Genomic DNA, 19,316 nt, shown 5'->3' on the forward strand with positions numbered 1-19,316 from the left:
GCAATATTTATTTTACGTATTTTTTTACGTTCTCTTTTGTCTTTCCACCTTCAATGCTCTGAACTCCCTAACGTCTTATTACGTGAGACTGTTCGAGAATACCAAACCGACCGTTACGTTCCTACGTTACGACACTCTCATAGCGATCGGTGAAGGGTTTGTGGGTCATGGAGGAGGAAGGTAAATAAAGGAGAAGCGCTGATATTTCATACGTTTACCGGGAGCTTCCACACTGAGGCACCTGTCTTTGTGATACGGTTGGTGGCGGACACACCGGAGAGGAGGGAGTGTCGGTTCGGCTCCAGCAGCAGCAGCAGCTGTCGGCGGTAAGATGAACATCACGCTGCCCGTGTGTAGACGCCTCTCTCCGGCTACACACAGCAGGAATGATCTCTGCACTGGCCCTTCAGGAGCTAGCTAGAACATTAGCTTTACGATAGCTAGACTCGTTTCTGTTGGAAGGAAAAAGACATTTGTAATTATTTCAAAAGGCTTTGTTTGGTTTCCTATTTAATAAACAGCATGTTGGCTACGTTATAGTAGATTCTATAATTCAGGTTTACTAGGCTGGTGTTTTTGTTTCTGACTGAAGCCTCAGTTAGCATCGTGCTAAACCATGCTATCAGTGTACAGGTAACTGCTCTGACACAAGACAGCAGCTTGACAGGTAAAAAGCACCTTAATACAAGATTCAATATATTTGATTATCATGTAAACAGTACAACGGATAGTCTAACGGCACAGTGAAGTTCCTCTCTCCAAACCTAAATATTAAGAAACTATACAAACAGAAATACATGCATAAAATCTATATTTCCTTAATACTGACATTGCATTGATTTCAGGTACCCACCTTTTCCTCATTTTTACTTAAATCATTTTCATAACAAAAGTGTCATATGTGTGAATTTGCAGGACAGAATAACACACCTGCTGTCCCTGTTAATGCAGCAGGTAGGATTGTGGTGTGTGAGCTTTATTTACCATACAGGAATTAGTATGTTGTTGTTGTTGTTGCTCTCAATGTATTCACACAGAAATAGACAATGGCTGAATAAATACACAGATCTCAAAGTAGCAAACCCACAGTTTTGGATACTGTAAAAGCAGTACAAGCCCTAAAAACTTTACATAAGTAAAAGTACAAAACCAATTAGCTTCAAATATAAGTGTGTATGCCCCATTTCATATTTAATGTTACTGGATTATAACTATGAATAAGTTAATGTGTTCATAGCTTTAATATTGCAGGTGGTAAATTAGGCACTTACTTTGATTGCTATAGATACTAATTTGCTGGCAGCTTAACTTAATAATATACATTCAATTATTTGTTGTAAATATATATATATGTTGTTTTAAGAACCGAAATCTGTAACAAGAGACTTAGGTTTTTCTAATAAAAGCTGAACACGAGTCAAATGAAACATTTACAAGTCAGACTGTTGATGCAAATTGTACAACAACAACAACAAGAGTGCAAATATCCGGGCATAAATATTGGATGACTAATGTAAAGTGTTGCTTTTCATGAAATGTGTGGGTATGAAGAGTGTGTGCATACCTAGGCTATGTACTCAGTTTATACAGCAGCTTAGGTTTAGATTTGACAGTTAGGATATGTACACGTCACAACGCTTATTACTGATAAAATAGATAATATATAGCGTGAACTCTTCAGGACTGACAGCCTGCTGGACGAGGTTTTTGGGTCTGTTTTGCTGTTGGACAGAGGGGAGAAGTTAAAATAATGTAGTGTGAAGGGGTCTGCAGAAACGTTTCCTGACTCTGGAGGAGAATAAATCCTGAAAAGAGGGCCGGTTCGCAGTCCTGATTTTCCACAGTAGCCTGTCGATGTTCTATTTGGTGCATAATCCAAACCAGACAGTGGTGCATGTAACACTCTGAGTGAGCCGGTAAACAAGTGTCACACTGTCCTATCAGTGATAGTGCATGTATTAATATCTGTGCCTGATCCTCTTACTCCGACCCTAATCATCACACAGTACAGCGGCTTTTTGAATCAGCAGGAATACATTGTTGTGAAGCCTAGGCTATAAGAGTGAAAGGAGTGGACTCTTGATAATATTTTTCAGTTTTGTTTTCAGTGAACACTGCTAGGGAAGAGTGCACAGGGAGTTACATTTTTATTTCTGACAGTTCATTATGGAAATTGTTACCATTATGTATTCCTCCGGTGGGGATGAGAAGTTGAGTAGGCCCCCGTGTTCGACAGTTTGTCAGCTGTTCATCCGTGATGTAGGTCAGTGAGTTGAGCTGCAAGTTTCCTCTCGGACCTCATTATGGTGTATTCAGGCTTTGCATGAAGAAGCAGAACTGCGACAGAAGGATTTTTATTATCGTGATTGTTTTGCTTTTGGACAATCAGGTGAGTTGCATTAGATCAATTAGGTCCTCATAGAACTTGAGACAAATAAGATATTGAAAATTAGGTCTGGGAGTTATTTAAATTACCATACAGATAACAAAATGTTAGGTTGGTTGTTCAGTACCGTGCATTGAAATCTAGACAGGGTTTGTTTCTGCATTATAAGTCAAATTTCTAGGGTTAATGTAGTCTCAACAAAAGTCGACAAGAACTATTCGAAATACAAACATCTAAGTGTTGAACATATTTAATATACATTTGGAAATACCTCCTTAATTGAATTTAACATCATTAGAATCTGAAAGCAGCTTTCAGTTTTCACTTGTCAGGTTTTTTGTTTATTGATCTTTCGGATGGTTGTGAGTTGTAGAAATGTGATATTTGAATGTCTCTTCTTGTTTTCTATGTGGATCCTAGTGGTTGATATTGCAGTAATAGGTAATGGGAATCCTTAAAAACCTATAAAATCCAACTCTTTTGAATATTAGTTCGATGTCGGATGGTTAACTACCGAAGATGAATTTAGGTTTAATTCCCAGACATGTATGAAAGTAGTCTGGGAATATTATCCACATAAGACAACATATAAAGATTTTAGATGTAGCCTTGTTATTGTAAAGGCTTCAATGCAGTTTGAAGCTAAAATCCTCTGAAGTTGCTGCAGAGTGAAATATAAAGTGGGTGTCTGTGCCTGCCGGGCCATCACATCCACATTATTCATGGATCACCCTCAGCCAGGAAATGACACGGAAAACAGCAGATGGAGCTTCAGTTCGGCGATGTGACAGGAGACTATCTGTGCAGCGTGGACACGTCTGACACAATACTGAATACTCAATGAACACAGGATGTCTGTCATGCATTTTGTTTTTGACTTACACCTTTTCTAAGATAAAAAAACAACATACGTTGTTGTTGTTGACAGGTTTTACAGATGTGAAATGTTATTCCCCTTTGCAGGATGTTTTGTTTTGTCTTTGCATAATTTGTCATTCGGGCCTCATCTGCTGTCCTCTTCCTTGGGGAATCAGACCTGTGCAGTTTTAGAGCTGTAATAATAAGCCGCCTGATTTATTTGTGGATGAAGAAACATAATTGCCAAATATTTTCATAATCAATTGACCGTTAAAGTCAAAGCAGGAAAACTGCAAAACCATTTCAATCCATTTCAAAAGGGATTGAAATGCCAACAGAATTCAGTTTAACACATTTGACATTTTACAGTGTGAAATAGGAATATATCCGCCTCTTAAATATGGAGATTTCTTGCTTTTCACTGTTAATTTTCATATTAAAATGTATGTCTTTGAGGTTTGGATTGACAAAGCAAGGCATTTGAAGGACATCACCGTGGAAACTGCACCGACATTTTTCCCGTTGACATTTTATAGAACAAACGATTAACAATGACAATAATCGTTAGTTCACCCCTGTGCCGTTTACCGTTTGAATTTACATGAATTAATATCCAATGCTTTCTTAAAAAAAACTATGATTGCATTACCTTCCTGAACACAGATTCTGAACACAGATTGACTAATTGATCTTCTCGTCTCAGTTCTTAGGAGGTCTGATCGGGTTTGCCTCGTCCTTGTGTTGCCATGGCGATGCGGGAGTTGGTGGAGGCCGAGTGTGGGGGAGCCAATCCCCTCATGAAGCTGACCAGTCACATGACCACGGAGGGGGGAGCATGGCGTCACCGCTCAACACCTACAGTGAGTACTGAAGACTTGACCATAAGTATTTCTGCAACACAGTTGTGCTTTGGTTTAATTGCACACATAATAGAGAGATAGAGTCGGAGGATGAAGCCCTCTTTATTAGTCACATACATGCACACAGCAGAGCACACACAGTGACATTGGTCCTCTGCATTGCCTTGCTCAAGGGCACCACAGCAGGACCTAGGAGGTGAACTGGGACCTCTCCAAGTAGCAGTCCACTTTCCATATTTCAAGTCTGTTCGGGGACTTGAACCGGCGACCCTACGATTCCCAGTCCAAGCCCCTACTGACTGAGCCACTGCTGGACTTATTACATAAACTATCTGCCATATTTTCATTGGTCTTGTTTAAGTGTTATTTTACCCTTTTTGTTTTTACCTTATCTACTTAAGTATCCATATAACCGCAGACGTTTCAGCGTATCGGGACATTTCTGCTTGACAACATACATGACATGTTTCCAAACACCTCTTACTGGAATGAATAATAAATGACTAACGTAACACGCCGCTTTAGGTTTCATTAATATGTAATTTTTATGCAGAAATGGCAGAAAATGCTGTTTTCAGCCTTTAAGAAATGTGACTTGCTTGCTGTTTTGAACTGAAAAAAACCCAGACATTTGAAGTTGAAGACATTCTTTACACCATTTATTTATTATAGCATTGATGCCAACTGCACATACTTAAGTGTCATCATGAAGTTGCTGCTTTACAACAGACATGGCATGTGTCGCAACATCCCTAGATTGAATAAATAATGAATGACTAAGTTACAGGTTATTTTATGTACGCTACATGAGTGGATATGTATAGTAAATGCATGCGTACATGCCTGTTTACTATTAAGATTTAAAGCTGCAATAATTAGCTAATTGATAGAAAAATAATGTCCTACTATTTGCTTTATAAGTGCTTAATCATTAAAGCGATCATTCTTTTGTTTTATTTCATATTAAACTGAATATCTTTGGATTTTAAACCCAAACAACCCCCTGAACGTGGAGAAGATGAACTTTGTTCCCTATTATCTGACATCTAATCCACCATTTATCTTTTATAGCATCGATAAGGTTTATCTTTTTGTATGAAATCAATGACAGTGAACATATTCTAACCTGCTTTAGGTCAAATAGCTCAATTCATCGTCTTAATCTCCTACATTGTGCTCTTCATATTTCAGTATTTTCATGAAATTTCTGCTTGAAAATACTGTTTTTATTACAAATGTTTTCCTCTTTCTCTCAGATTCCTCCAACTTCCATTGAAATTGCAACTGAAGAAGAGGTCAGCACTGATGTTCCTTTTTCACATCCAGCACTTTGTGTAGACTCGTGTAATAATAACAGAAGCATTTCAGCCATGCAGCCCTGTGAATACTGGGTGCAAATGTCCTGATATAGTCTCTGAAAAGCAGAATTTCTTTCATGTTTTTGCTGCAGCTGGTGAATGAGTTCCTTCAGGCGCCCCCTCGCCCCCCACACACATTTGACATGGGTCAGCTGTTGGAGGAGATGCAGCAGATTGACCAGCAGAGCTACAGGCAAGCTCCACAAAGAGGTACACTTCATTTCTTTTGTATTTTACATGCCAGTTTTTAGGTATTTTCTCCAGCATTTGTATGGGTAAGGCTTTGCACAAACAGTTTCCAGTGTCTAAGCACCATATTTCTCCCTGTCACAGCTCCAGATGTGGCCGCGTTGGCGCTCTCCGGTGACTGGACGGCCGAGTTCCTCTCCGGTCCGGACTCTGCCTCCGCACCGGGGCTCGTGGCTTTCGGGGAAGCGGCAGATGCTGATTGGACAAAAGAATTTATCGCTGAGGCTGCAGGTTTGTTCCCCTATGTTTCACTCTTTGAACACGCTTTGCTTAACGACCCTTTCATCTTTTCTGTGATCATCATCAGCCTGTCATCCGTCATCAATCCTCACCGGCATCAGAGGAAGCTATGAATAAATCCTTTTATTTTTTGCCCAGTGTGTACTTTCTCCATTTGCTCATCCTTTTTCTTCCTTTCTGCTACAGATCCGGGGCGCTGGGCGGAGGAGTATCTGGAGCAGTCAGAGGAGAAGCTGTGGCTTGGAGATCTGGGAGACAAGGAGAGTGAATGGTGAGAAAAGGGACACGGAGAGAGAGCGTTGCTTAGTTATTATTATCTGTTTAAGGTACACTGCAATACAAATGTGCACTATAGGCAAGACAGAGAGAACAGGAGCAGGTAAACAATGGATCTATGATCATGTTTAAACCTGGATTAAGTTCCTGTAACTTTAACCATGTCGGTTCTTAGATGTCTAATCCTCAACAAAGTGCACCGACCTGAAAATGACTAACTTGTTCAACCTTTAGCCTGATTTTGTATGGCTATTGTAGTTTGAAAAGGAAATACCAAGCCCGCGGAGAGGGGTAATATTAAGAAAATGAAACTCAGGATTAAAGTAGTGAATTTACAGGACGAAACATTAAATATCGTTTGGGATTGAAAGGCATATGTTTGAGGGAAAAAGACAGACATTTACCAAAGATTGAAAGCAGAAGTGAGAGAGAGAATAACGTATGTATATATTTTTCATCACTTTACTTTAAAGGTTTGGATTTTAAAAACATAATTTCTCTTGTGCATTGTTGCTTATGTCTTTCATTTTATGTAGAAGATATGACCATGTTTATAAATCTATTTTTCTTTCATTTTTACCTCATGTACGTGTATGATAAACATGCTGCTGTAACGAAACAATTTCCCCACACAGGATCAATGAATGATATCTAATCTGTAGAAATCTAATATAATACCTTAGTGTATTTACCTCCAAAGGCCCTACGACACAGTCATTTAAACTCCTTTCTTACAGATTGATTTCAATTCTTGTTTCTGTGACAGGACGAAGGAGTATCAGCCGGGGGAGGAGCTGAGGCAGACAGCCAATGAGCTTGTCTCAAAGGTCGACGACCCAAAGTTACAAAACTCTGAGGTGAGCGTTGTGTTCACCATGTCACTCACTGGACTCCTTATCTTCTATCACCATATCTTTCTCTTTTACTCATGCCACTTTTTATAGAGTAGTTCCTAAGAAACACATTTTAAGTTTCATTGTAGTTTTTCAAGCAAAGAAACTAGAAGTAAATCAGTATGAATCTGATCATGGTCAAATGCCTTTTTTGTTGTCATTTTTGTTGTGTAGTTCCTGCGTTTCATTAGGCAGATTGGCGAGGGCAGTGTGACAGTGGAGAACATGACAGACAAACAGCTCAAAGATAGAGCTCAGGCGGAGGAGGCTCAGAGCTGGGCCTCCAACCTCAACCAGGTACGAGTCTCGCCCCCTGAGGAGGTGGGGGGTGCAGCTGGGAACACACTGGGGAGGCTATCTGCTTCACTTCTGCACAGTATAAGAGATGCCCTGTGACTCATCCGACTCAGAGTAACATTTTCCACCAATGTAACCAAAAGCAACCGCTGCCCTCCCTGTAATATGAAGCTGCGCAGCACTGCAGATGGAAATTATTCAGCAAAAAAAGAAACCATTTCTGCTTCTCTTCTTGTGTTTTCAGCTTTTTAATGTGAACAATGTGTACTCGGTTTAACTCGCGGTTTTACGTAATTACTTTGACTTCGTTCAACTCAGTCTGATGCCAGAAACGGCTTCATTTAACTACACTTCCCCCTAAAATCAAAGGAAGAAGTCGCTTTCTGCCAGTTAGATATGAAAGAGAAGAATATACTTGCAGTTAAGGAAAAGGATGACATAATAAATCCACATTATGAGATAATAAATCACAATTTGACCTTTTAAAATCCAAATGTAGCATCACTTCCTTTATAATGTTCATGTAGTTAATGGAAATGTTCACCAATAATTTGACTTTTTTTTTTAGTTAACATGTTAAGTCTGAGTTTGCCACATAAGGAGCAGATTTGCAGCAAGCTTAAGCTTCAATGGAGAGGAGACAACAACTTGAGTTCAGAAGCCTACAGTACGGAATTAACTGAGGGCAGTGCTAACATAGACACACACTGGGTTCTGGAAAAATAGACTAAATCCAAGTTTTGGACTTATTGGTAAAAAACCAACTGTTTTATAATTTATTTTACGATTTTAATTAAACAACAACAAATGATTCCATAAATTCGACCAATTAACTCGCTTGAGGTCTTAATATTTAGCTTAATTTAAATAAAAATGTAATCCTGGCCGAAGCGTGCGTCCATCTCACACTGTGCATGTGTAGCTCTCAGTCCTGTTGATAATGAATATCTGGTCACCACAGCTCCATTGTAATGTCCCTCTAACTCTGACTCTGCCTCTCCCATGTTTTTGGACCTGCCTTCAAACTCTCGGCTTGTCATTCCCCTCAATTAACAACCTCCATCCATATACTCCTCAAACTACCTGAAATGACTCCTCCTCCGCCCACCCCCTTCCAAAAAAAAAAAAACCTCCTCAAAACATCGCCCCATTCCCTTCCGCCTCCCCTCCTCCCACCCACCATAGTTCCTGATGGAGACGGGGGGAGGGAGTCTCCCCCTGCAGCCTCCAGAGAGTGACGAGAAGACTGAGAAAGTTAAAGCTAAACAAGCTCGGCAGTGGGCAAAGGTCATCAGGCAGGTAGGACCGCTGTGGTCAGTCAAAGCTGCAGATATTGCTCTATTTAAGCTGTGCTACGAGAGATAGAGTTAGACACACTCAGTAGTTATTATTAGTGCAATAAGTTTGTGTTTCTTCTTTCATCTCCTCTCCATTCACTTCCCTCTGTATTTTCCCTGCTTTAATATCTCCATCATTGCCTCTATTAGCATTTCTACAGCCAGAATGTTTGCCTCTCTCATTGCTCTTTTCTGCTGTCCAGGTGTCACAGGACTCGGCTGAAGCCTGGGTCGATGAGTTTGCTACTTCAGGGCCGGATTTCCAGCAAGCTAAAGCTGCAGTGGAGGTGAGACAAGAATAAAAGACGACTTAAACTCTAAAAAAACTCAATGTAACGTCCTGCATATTAACCGGGCGCTGGGGTATTGTAGAGGCTGAAGCACACGGTGTTCTGGAGGTCATTTTACATTATTGACATGCTAAACCTTAAGTTTTTGACATTTTGAGCAACTATTTCATAATTTATTCAGAACTTTGATTTAGTAAATTAAAAGTTGACTAATAATCTCATACTGGTCAATTCAACAGTTTTACTTTAGGTCAGAAATGTGACTTAAGAGTGAATTTCATTATGCCTAACTGTTCTTAATTTGCCTAAAATTCTGTATATAATATAATACTTAATTAATTTGTTGACTTATAGATCAAAACACAAATAAATACATAATCGTGTAATTTGGATTTGAGAGTTTTCTATTGAATAGTGAAGATGTTAACCCCAAACCCTCATTTCAAATAAATTAAACATAAATAAATAAGGAAAAGTATTAATTTTTTACTTAAACTGTCAAAATTGTGACTGTCTAATCATTTTGACTCACCAGTACTTTTATTTTATTCAGTTTTACAGTTTTTTTAATTCTTTTTTCCAAACTTTGTTGAAATAGTTCAAATAATATTAGATTTATTTTATTTTTTCAACTTACCGTTTGGTAATTGTTTGTCTTTCTCCTGGAAGATAGCGGCTATAAATAGGTATTCAAATGTTTTAATAATTAGCATCTAAGTGCCTTTGACACAGAAACGTAATCTTAAAATGAGAAATGAAATCCCTCTCATGTTTCTCCTCCTCCATCTCTTTCTTCTCTTTTGACTTGTTTATGCTACAAACCCCATCATTACACTCTCATCTGTCCTTTGAAAAAGTAAAGGTCAAACAGGTCTATAATCCAGGATGATGTATAATGTGAGTCGAGGTAATGATGTGTATCTGTCATGCTGTCAGAGTGATGTGGATTTCTGGGAGAAGCTGCAGCAGGAGTGGGAGGAGATGGCGAAGAGAGACGCAGAGAGCCACCCCTGGCTGTCTGACTTCGATCAGCTGCTCAGCACTTCCTATGACAAGGTCAGAGAAACACTCCTCACATGATCCAGCATTTCATTTTGCAGCCTCACAAACTCTGTTTCTGCTTTTAATGCATCTGATCTCTGGTAAATAATATCCTACTACTTACTTAGCTGTAAGTTCTTCATCGTGTATATTTGACTAATCTGTTCTCCATGTTTTCTTTGTCTCAGGGGTATCAGTTTGAAGAGGAGAACCCGTACTTATCCCACCCGGACCCTCTGTCAGAGGGGGTGAAGAGGATGGAGGCGGGAGATATCCCCGGTGCCGTACGGTTCTTTGAGAGCGCCGTACAGAAAGAACCAGAAAACCAGCTGGTGAGACTCTTACAGCCTGTGACTGAAGTTTCCTATTCTTTGATTATCTTCTAATTGATGGATTGCATCATTATGATATTTATAAATACTTATACAACTCTATTTATATTGTAAGTTACACACTTTGACACTTTGTTTTGTTATTTATTAGAGTTCAAAGTGCACATTTTCGCTTGACTTATTATACTATTATCAATATTTGTAATTCTATTATGTTTAATTGCACTATTACAGTGTTTTACTTAAACTTATTATATAAATATATTTTAATAATATTTTATTTAATTCTATTTTTATTTGATATTCTCACAAAAATCCATTTTATCCCCCAAGATAAATCAAGTATTCAGATTTTTAATACATGTAAAAGCAGTCTAAAACGTCTCCTTACTTCCATACTTTCCTCGTGTTTGTCTCCTCTCAGAGGGCAGTTGTATTGATGATGATGTGTGTGTATATTTACTGTCTTCAATTGGCAGGCTTGGCAGTATCTGGGAACCTGTCAGGCTGAGAACGAGCAGGAGTTTGCTGCCATCAGCGCCCTCCGCAGGTCAGAGATCAAAATTGCAAAATGCTTCAAAATGTTTAAACCATAGACTGGATATATCAAGGTTCAAACCCTCACATTATTTGAGTACTTCACAGTTTCCAACATTTCCTTTCTCCTGGTTTTCCCCCTCTCTTTCATCAGATGTATAGAGCTGAAGAACGACAACCTGACGGCCCTGATGGCGCTGGCGGTCAGTTTCACCAACGAGTCGCTGCACAGGCAGGCCTGTGAGACTCTCCGCGATTGGCTGAAGCACAACCCAAAGTACCACTCTGTGTGGGAGCAGAGCGAGAGCCAACAGCAGTCGGACGGAGCCAGAGAGAGGGAGAAGGAGAGGGAGAAGTTCGGATCTCTGCTGCCAGAGTGAGTAACGCACATTATTCAGCCAAACATTTGATATAGTGCGCTAACGTCTTCTAACTCTTTGCATTTTTTCTCTCAGATCCTTGTTTTCTGATGTCCAGTCCCTGTTCCTGCATGCAGCTAACTCGGACCCGGCTCAGGTGGACCCCCAGCTGCAGTGCGGACTCGGAGTGCTCTTCAACCTCAGCGGGGAGTACGATAAGGCGGTGGACTGTTTCAGCGCCGCTCTCTCTGTCACACCACAGGTCAGATCATCACATCATATGACTTTTATCTTCAGTCTCAAAATGCACTCCGTTGTCACCATTTCCAGCAGCTTTTATACACAGAAACACAACCCTCAATCCTTCTGTGTTTTAAGATGATCACATTTTGTTTTCGTAAAGAGAAGTGTGTATTAGAAAACCTTTCATCAACTTTATCGTTGATTTTAGAGGCTGTATTTCTGTTTAGTCTGATTGACATTAAGAGAAGAGGTCAATTACAATCTGCCTGTTTCTGAGCTCTCTTTTTGTCTCCTTTAGGACTACCTGCTGTGGAATAAGTTGGGCGCCACCCTGGCTAACGGCAGCCGCTCAGAGGAGGCTGTCGCTGCCTACAGGAGAGCTCTGGAGCTGCAGCCAGGGTTCGTCCGCAGTCGCTACAACCTGGGAATCAGCTGCGTCAACCTAGGAGCACACAGGTGAGGGAGGAAGTCTCTGGTTTGTAGATGTGTGTTTTGCTTCAAAAAGGGTTCATTTAACCAAACACTTCTCTGTTTTTAGCTTTGATTCTTGCAGATATCATGTTAACTGCTTACTGTTATATTAGACTGAATCCATGAATGATTCACACTCCTTTCAGACCACAAGAAAACATTTGGTAAATCTAAAACACTACTCTGCATTGGTATGAAAGAGTGGGAATCCTTTTCTGTAATGGTTTATAAAAGTACAAGGTGGCCTAGAGAACTAATAAAAATAAAGAGAAGTTAATCCAAACATGAGCTGATATTAATCTTTGATAGGGACATTAAATATGCCCAATGGAAGCTGTCAGAATAAAGTTTTGAAGTGGGTTTCATTATTTTATAAAAGACATGGTTGTTTTGATCAAGAGTTTCTCTGCACTTCTGATCCTGTACCTGATGTTAGTTTTAAATGTAATACCATCAAAAGGCTCTGTGTTACTTTGTGCTCTCTTGATCTGGTATGATACTGTGTGACAAACCCTGGTGCAATCGTTTTAATTTCACTACATGGCAACAGCAAATATGTAAAACACTCAGTTGCCAGTTTATTAGGAACACTTAGTGAAGAACAACACAGTTTAATACATTAGATAGGTCAGGGTTAGACTTTATGATCGTTCTGCAGGCTGCACGCTATGATACTGTGTTACAATGAAAGCTAGTGTTTCTAATATGTCCACCCCATCTGTATACCAGATCCTCCTTAGCGACGGTGATGTAATGCTGAGCAGTGGTGTGTTATTGAGTATTAACAACCTCTGAAATGTCTAAATTGACCAATCAGACTCGAGTGTTCAACTAAGCCATGTTGATTATTATCAGAAACTAACATTAGCCGTTACTCATCCTGTCCTGCTATCTTCCTCCTGTCTCCTCAGAGAGGCGGTGGAGCACTTCCTGGAGGCTCTGTCTCTGCAGCGCCAGGCCTCCGTGGACGGAGCGAGAGCAGCAAGGGGACCCGGGGGTGCGGCAGCCACCATGATGTCCGACAACATCTGGTCCACCCTGCGCATGGCGCTGAGCATGATGGGAGAGAGCCCTCTGTACGCCGCCGCCGACCGCCGGGACTTGGACACGTTGCTGGCTCACTTCTGCCAGAGGGAGGTGGAGGGGGGGACTGAATGAAGGCCCGCTGGGGGGGGGCTCATCGAGTGTGAGTGTGTCTCGCTAGGAGGGAAATGTCTGGGAGACTGAAGGAAGCGGTCTAGAATCTGAGCGGTGACGGAGAAATGGACGAGGAACACACTGTGAATCATCCACCATCCTGGAGACAGTATCTCGTGGTTCATGTGCTCTTAAAGGACTTCCTATCAAAAACATTGCAGTATTATTCTGGAAGAAGCAGCCAGCTGAACTACAGTCTCGATACTGTGTTAAACATGTTGGACGATCCTCACATTTCCTCTGACTGTTGATCTGAAGAAATGGGTTTGATTAAAGTCACTTTTGTGGTTGATTTGAAAAGTTCTCAATGAATAAAATAAATGATGAATGCAATAGAGCGCTGCAGGAAGGAGTCCTAAAACATCCGACATGAGTCTGCCTTCTCTTAGAGTCCATGGTTTCTTTAACGGGTGTTTGGTTGTGACGCTCTAAATAAGGTCTGTGGTTTTTACAAGCTTAATAGATGTTCTCATTTTGTGCTTCGACATAAAATAAGTCAGTCATACCCCAGTTTAAAAAGGCAGTTAATAAGAAGTGGGTAAATGAAACTACAACAGTTGCTTGGGACATCAAACATCGGGCAGCTCAGCTGAGCGTTGAAAACACGTGACGGTGGTCTATTTTGATTTTAGCCTAGCATTAGCTTTGTACTTTTGCCGATTGCATTTAAACTTCAAATAGTGTCCACATATCAAAAACCTTTCTTTGCCACAGATCATAAATCCCAGTGAGTTCTTGTTGTTGTTATTGTTGACACATGCTAACTTAGGTATAGACTACATCCTTCCTGCAGCACTCCATATGGTTGGTAACGTCTATCATGACACTCTATGCTCTCTCCCTTCACAGTAGGCTGTAGATTGAACTGTATGCTCTCTACAGGTATGTAGATTAAAGGTACAATATTGCTGAGACATCAAAAAGAGTACTGCTTTTTTAACAAAAGTGCTCCCAAGAGAAGGAATAGGCTCAGAGTACAAACACTAATCGGATGCTACAGCAGTTTGTTTGTCTTTCTTTTTTTACGTTTTATTTAATTTGTTAGTGATCAATTATCAGCCGTGATATCGAACTGACAACCAGTGGGGCTGTTACTGTTATGATTGTGTGTGTGTGTGTGTGTGTGTGTGTGTGTGTGTGTGTGTGTGTGTCGGTTATGGGATATTAATGATGATACGGTCATTTCATTGAGAATGGTTTCTCTGGGCTCCTCCCTTCTCTTGCTCTTTTTCATATCACTCTTGTAAAACAATTTGCTTCGTTGTAAAATAATGCTCTCTGCCATATTGTGTATTGTAACATAATTGTTGCACTATAATTGTGTTCAGGCAAGTTGTATCCTGACTGCAATGTTTAATATAATATTCAGCAATAAAGCTTTGATTCCCAGAAGTTTGTAGGTGTGTTTTTTTTCTGGGTACAAAATGGCTGAAAATAAAAGTATGGAGAACCAGAGAACCAGAAAAATAAATAAAATCACAATTGTTTTATGGTTTGAATAGTGACACAATTAAAACACATAATCTTTCAGTAAAATATGTTTAATGATCATTCTTGGGTTTAATTAAATAGATTAACCTTTTTTAAAACATTTTTAAATGAATAAATTGTAGTAAAAAGTACATATCTATAAAAATAAACAAATACAAAAATAGATATTCATATATGTAAAGTATTATGCCTTTTATAACACACTCAATGTCCCATTCTGAAGTCCATTTATGCCTTAAAGAAATGTAAAATTGCATCTGTTTCGAATTTCTTTTCCGCACACAATGTAGACATTTAGGATATATTGTTGTGCTTTGTTTTCTCTGAATTCACTTAAAAGTATCATTTTATTTAAAATGGCATTTCCTGTTCCTGTTTTTGACTTTTAATTTCTTTCGCTGCAACAAAAACAAAGCTTGCATTATTTTCAAATGTCATGTATCATCTGTGGGAGGAGACCACGCCCGTTCTAGAACGCTGCTTCCATCCAATCAGCGTTGCGGACGTGAGAGCACGCTCAAGCTGATTGGTCCGTTCAAAAATAACATGCACGCGACCGCTCCGTTTAAATGTTTTAAAAGTCGAGTGTTTCCGCTGCCTGTTTTAATGTGTAAGAAGTGAAAAGAGATATAGCAACACGACTGATCGACTTTCTTCGTCTGTTTTAAGGTAAGACAGAGAATTTCTGTAATACTTTACACCTCGGTTGAAGTAAGAGAAAGAAAATGAAATGTATTCACTCAGTTTACTAACACAACATTAACATTTTAAAGTTAATATCCGAATTAAATGCGGAAACCACATGCTTTAGCTAAGCTAGCTTGTTGTTTACGTGCTAGCAAGTTCTTTAATTTTCAGCTAACTGTTGGTTCATATAAGGGTTTTTAATTGTTAAATCGAAGTAGTAATACAGTATGTGAACAAGCTATTTTAGATTAAAAAGCACGTGATGTAAAAAGTAACACATAGCAATAGCATTATTTCTGAAACGCATTTACAGGCACTCATTTAATCATTAAAACTTGTAACAGAAGAGAAAAGCCCCCCTTTTTTAATGTACATATTTATATTTCTGGTCATTAATGTCGTTTTGCTGTGGACTTCGATAGTGTGATAGTCTGAAAATAATTAAAAAGAAAAACGTGTGTGTGTGTGTGTGTGTGTGTGTGTGTGTGTGTGTGTGTGTGTGAGACTTTTGCACTGGTAAACAATTAAACTGTATTCCGTTCTACTGACTTAATCCAGATAACACTAAACAAGCACTATGGGATCCGGAGAGAGCAAGATGGTTGTTTGTGCACCAATAAAACCAGAACCAGTGATCAAAAACAGCCGAGTCAGTGATCTGATGGATCCACGCTCTCCTTCAACAGCTGTCGATCGTACCCCCATCCAGGTAGGTTACCAGACAGACTGTAAGACACTGCAGGGGAAAACATTTAAGCACAGGTTAACCATATCTCCTATTTCTCTTAGGTTGCTGTGTCCAAAACAGAGTGTCCACTGGCATTCACAGACCCTCGCTCACCGACTATCAACATTAGCCGCACCCCTGTCAGAGAAGTCATGAGAGGTAAGAATATATTTAATGATAAACAATTCCCAAAATAGTTATCAATAATTGTATCTTATATTTGTTGAAGAATCACTTTCAGCTTTGCTTTTTCCATGTGTAAAACGTCCTGTAACATAACGTTCCTGCATTTTTCCTTAACAGCCACAGTTGGGTCCTTTGCCCGCCGTCTGGGCTTGCTTTTGCACAACGAGTCCGAGGGCAAAGTTCCCGAAGTCCCTCCGAAATGCTTCACTGACGCCGTGGAGGAGGAAGAGAGTTTTAAGGGTGAAGAAGAGCTGGCCTCCACCGTGCCTCTCCTGTCACCTCAGCCCTCTGACACCTACGGCTCTCTGGCTGAACACGCTAACCTCCTGGCCACCCCCGTGGAGCCCCCTCTCCAGAGTGTGGGTGACCGGAGCCCCTTTGTGCTCCTGCAGAACCCCCAGGTGGAGGTAGAACTGGAAACGGAGACGGACCTTAGCCTGGAGGAGGCTGAAGAAGCGAGAGAGACTCCTCTCCACAAGAGGCTGAGCATGAGCTTGATCACCTACCGTGAGGGGGAAACATCCTCCCAGATCTTTGCTGAGGTGCACTGTGAAGGGGTTTCTTCTCCGGCGTCTAGTGTGGAAGTGGAGGCACTCGATGGCAGCGTTGAACGTACCGACGCCCTCCCTACGATCACTGTTGAACCAGAGACCCCCGTCGAGCGCTCCTTCCCCGCTGATTCAGAGGTTTTCCAGGCTAATGTGTCGGAGGAAGCAGAAACCAAAGCTCCAGTTGAAGAGTCGTCTTCCTCACAGCCTCCTGCACCAGAGCCCCCAACCGTCCCCAGCCCAACGCCCCCAACCGTCCCCACCTCCGGCATCCGCTGCCCCAGCTTCGACTCAAAGAGCCCAAGTCAGGTGGTGTTTAAGCCGCAGTGGTTAGGAAAAGGATTTGGCGAAACCGGGATAAGAGCTAGGAGAGTTCAGAGTGGAAAGGGAGGCTCCTCTCCCCTCGCGGTCCGGGTCACCATGAAGAACGTTAACAACGAGAACAAGAGGCTGTCCGGGAAACTGAAGAAGAAAGGTGTGTGTAGACTTTGACTTCTGTTTCTCAATTATATCTTTTATTATGTCGTCGCTTGACATTTCCTTATTGTTTATAGGTACTGAAGGCCGCTCCCCGCTGCAGGTGCTCAAGGGAACGAACTCTCCAAGGGAACAACGAACTCAGGTATTTAATTTACTCTGTGGTGGAAAGTAACTAAGTACATTTACCCAACTCACTTAAGTGCAGTTTTGAGGCTCTATAACTAAACTTGAGTATTTCTATTTTATGCTACTTTATACAACTACTACAATTTTAAAAGCAAAACAAGTGTATTTATTTAAGTCATTTCAACACAAGGCAATTCAAAGGGCTTAACAAAAATAAAATATAACATTAAAAGTATTAAGATTGCAACAGAGACAATTATAAAAAACATTTAAAAGCAGAGAAAGTTAAATTAAAACAAGCAAAGAAAGCTATTAAAGTAACAGTGCTGTGAAAGACATAAATAAATGACATACTTTTCATTTATCTCACAGCTAAATTGATTCACTTCTTGGCAGATTAGATTATAAATTCGTAATATAAATCATTTATCATTTATTATTATTATAGGTCAAGCTACACAGCAGCATTTAGAATGATCCCAATAAATGCACCAATCATTTAGAATGCAATAAATTAAAATATTTGATTCTGAAACCGGCCGTTCTGCATCAGAGGCACTTTTAATATTTTGTACTTAAAGGATATTTTGATGCTATAACTTTTACTTAAGTGCAGTTTTGAATGCAGGACTTGAGTATTTGCAAACTGTAGCTTGCCACTTTTCATTAAAGTAAAATACCTGCGTACTTCTTCCACCTCTGCTAGTTCTTACTCCTCTCTGTAAACTTTATCTGAACTTAAATCGACTTTTTCGGGGGATGGTGATTAATTTAGCTGTCCTAATTCCGCCACAGAAAGTAAATCACTGAGATAACGTGTCCCCCGCTCTCTGCAGACGAAGCTGAAGGTGTCCACTCCTGATAAGCCGAGGCTGGGACAGATGGACCGCAGAGCGCTGGCCGTGTCTCTGGATAAGGAGAACCGATGATTCAGCACCGAGACGTGGACAGAATCCGGCTCTTTTTAAAACAGGCTTTTTATGTGTACCGCTTTCTTAAACTCGTCTTCTCTCTCCTTGTGTATATAACTTTTTACTACTGCAGCTTTGTTTCCTCTTTTGTCTTCTTGTAAATACGAATAAAATCATTTCTCTTACTTCAGTTTTAAATGTTTGTATTTCTCGTCAACAATTGAACTTTTTTTATGTGTTTCTGAAATATTGTTCAAAACCAGATGTTGTAGTTATTTCTGCTCAGACAGAATGAGAGCCTAACTAAACAGTCATTCATAAAGTTCCTCCAACTCCATTGTTTCTACATCCTCATCTCCACTTTTAACAAACCATTTGTAATGAAGCTTCAGTAATGAAAACTTAAGGGTGCCTGTGAATTAAATATTACGTCTCATAGATTTTCCCTGACTTTAATTTGAATCTGTGATCAAATCAGTGATTGAGGCCATAATCCCACTGCTAAAATCATTGGAGTCCTTTTATTTAGCAGTAGTACAAACTTTGTAGTTAAATGACCAAATCGGAAAGCTTGAATAGACCAACATCTTAAAAATGACAACAGACAATATTTCCTTATTCCATGTCTTATTCTGTAGGTCGAAGTATTTCTTTTTTCATTAGCACTAGCATTGGCTAACCTTCATGGGGTCCACAACAGATATAGTAGCAATACCACAGTGTGAAAATACTCCATCCATCTTCTCCTGCTTTTCCGTCAGGGTGGCGGAGGTAACAGCTCCAGCAGAGAGCCCCCAACTTCTCTTTCCCTGGCCACATCAACCAGCTCTGACTGGGGGATTCCAAGGCGCTCCCAGGCCAGCAAAGAGATATAGTCCCTCCACCTGGTCCTAGGTCTACCCCTCGGTCTCTTCCCAGCTGGACGTGCCTGGAACG

At 40.3% G+C, this 19,316-nt stretch overlaps 2 protein-coding genes across 5 annotated transcripts; both read left to right on the forward strand.

Moving 5' to 3' along the window:
* The first annotated feature begins 130 nt into the window (after window positions 1–130).
* pex5 (peroxisomal biogenesis factor 5) lies at window positions 131–13,516 on the forward strand. Of its 4 annotated transcripts, none has more exons than XM_063878291.1 (17): window positions 131–326; window positions 3,948–4,104; window positions 5,361–5,399; window positions 5,555–5,672; window positions 5,796–5,942; window positions 6,138–6,222; window positions 6,994–7,084; window positions 7,295–7,417; window positions 8,603–8,716; window positions 8,958–9,041; window positions 9,981–10,100; window positions 10,274–10,417; window positions 10,897–10,967; window positions 11,109–11,330; window positions 11,410–11,575; window positions 11,855–12,012; window positions 12,939–13,516. In XM_063878291.1, exons 2-17 carry the CDS (start codon window positions 3,991–3,993, stop codon window positions 13,183–13,185), a joined length of 2,043 nt encoding a protein of 680 aa, XP_063734361.1. In that variant the 5' UTR covers window positions 131–326; window positions 3,948–3,990; the 3' UTR covers window positions 13,186–13,516. The 4 variants fall into 4 exon arrangements, with proteins under 4 accessions (XP_063734361.1, XP_063734363.1, XP_063734364.1 ...); XM_063878292.1 differs by lacking the exon at window positions 131–326 and adding an exon at window positions 2,017–2,389; XM_063878293.1 differs by lacking the exon at window positions 8,603–8,716.
* A 1,738-nt stretch (window positions 13,517–15,254) lies between these two features.
* cdca3 (cell division cycle associated 3) lies at window positions 15,255–18,563 on the forward strand. Its single transcript, XM_063878349.1, has 6 exons — window positions 15,255–15,384; window positions 15,961–16,111; window positions 16,192–16,288; window positions 16,433–17,338; window positions 17,418–17,485; window positions 18,306–18,563. The coding sequence occupies exons 2-6, from the start codon at window positions 15,980–15,982 to the stop codon at window positions 18,396–18,398; spliced, it is 1,296 nt and encodes a 431-aa protein (XP_063734419.1). The 5' UTR covers window positions 15,255–15,384; window positions 15,961–15,979; the 3' UTR covers window positions 18,399–18,563.
* Window positions 18,564–19,316: the final 753 nt, after the last annotated feature.

Source organism: Eleginops maclovinus, chromosome 3 (assembly GCF_036324505.1).
Source record: "Eleginops maclovinus isolate JMC-PN-2008 ecotype Puerto Natales chromosome 3, JC_Emac_rtc_rv5, whole genome shotgun sequence".
NCBI lineage: Eukaryota > Metazoa > Chordata > Actinopteri > Perciformes > Eleginopidae > Eleginops > Eleginops maclovinus.

Coding starts and splice junctions, on each gene's coding strand:
- pex5 (XM_063878291.1), top strand. CDS start 3,991: ATGGCGATGCGGGAGTTGGTGGAGGCCGAGTGTGGGGGAGCCAATCCC. Junction 6,223..6,993: donor GGAGACAAGGAGAGTGAATG/GTGAGAAAAGGG, acceptor TTTCTGTGACAG/GACGAAGGAGTATCAGCCGG. Junction 8,717..8,957: donor GGGCAAAGGTCATCAGGCAG/GTAGGACCGCTG, acceptor TCTGCTGTCCAG/GTGTCACAGGACTCGGCTGA.
- cdca3 (XM_063878349.1), top strand. CDS start 15,980: ATGGGATCCGGAGAGAGCAAGATGGTTGTTTGTGCACCAATAAAACCA. Junction 16,289..16,432: donor TGTCAGAGAAGTCATGAGAG/GTAAGAATATAT, acceptor TTTCCTTAACAG/CCACAGTTGGGTCCTTTGCC. Junction 17,486..18,305: donor CAAGGGAACAACGAACTCAG/GTATTTAATTTA, acceptor CGCTCTCTGCAG/ACGAAGCTGAAGGTGTCCAC.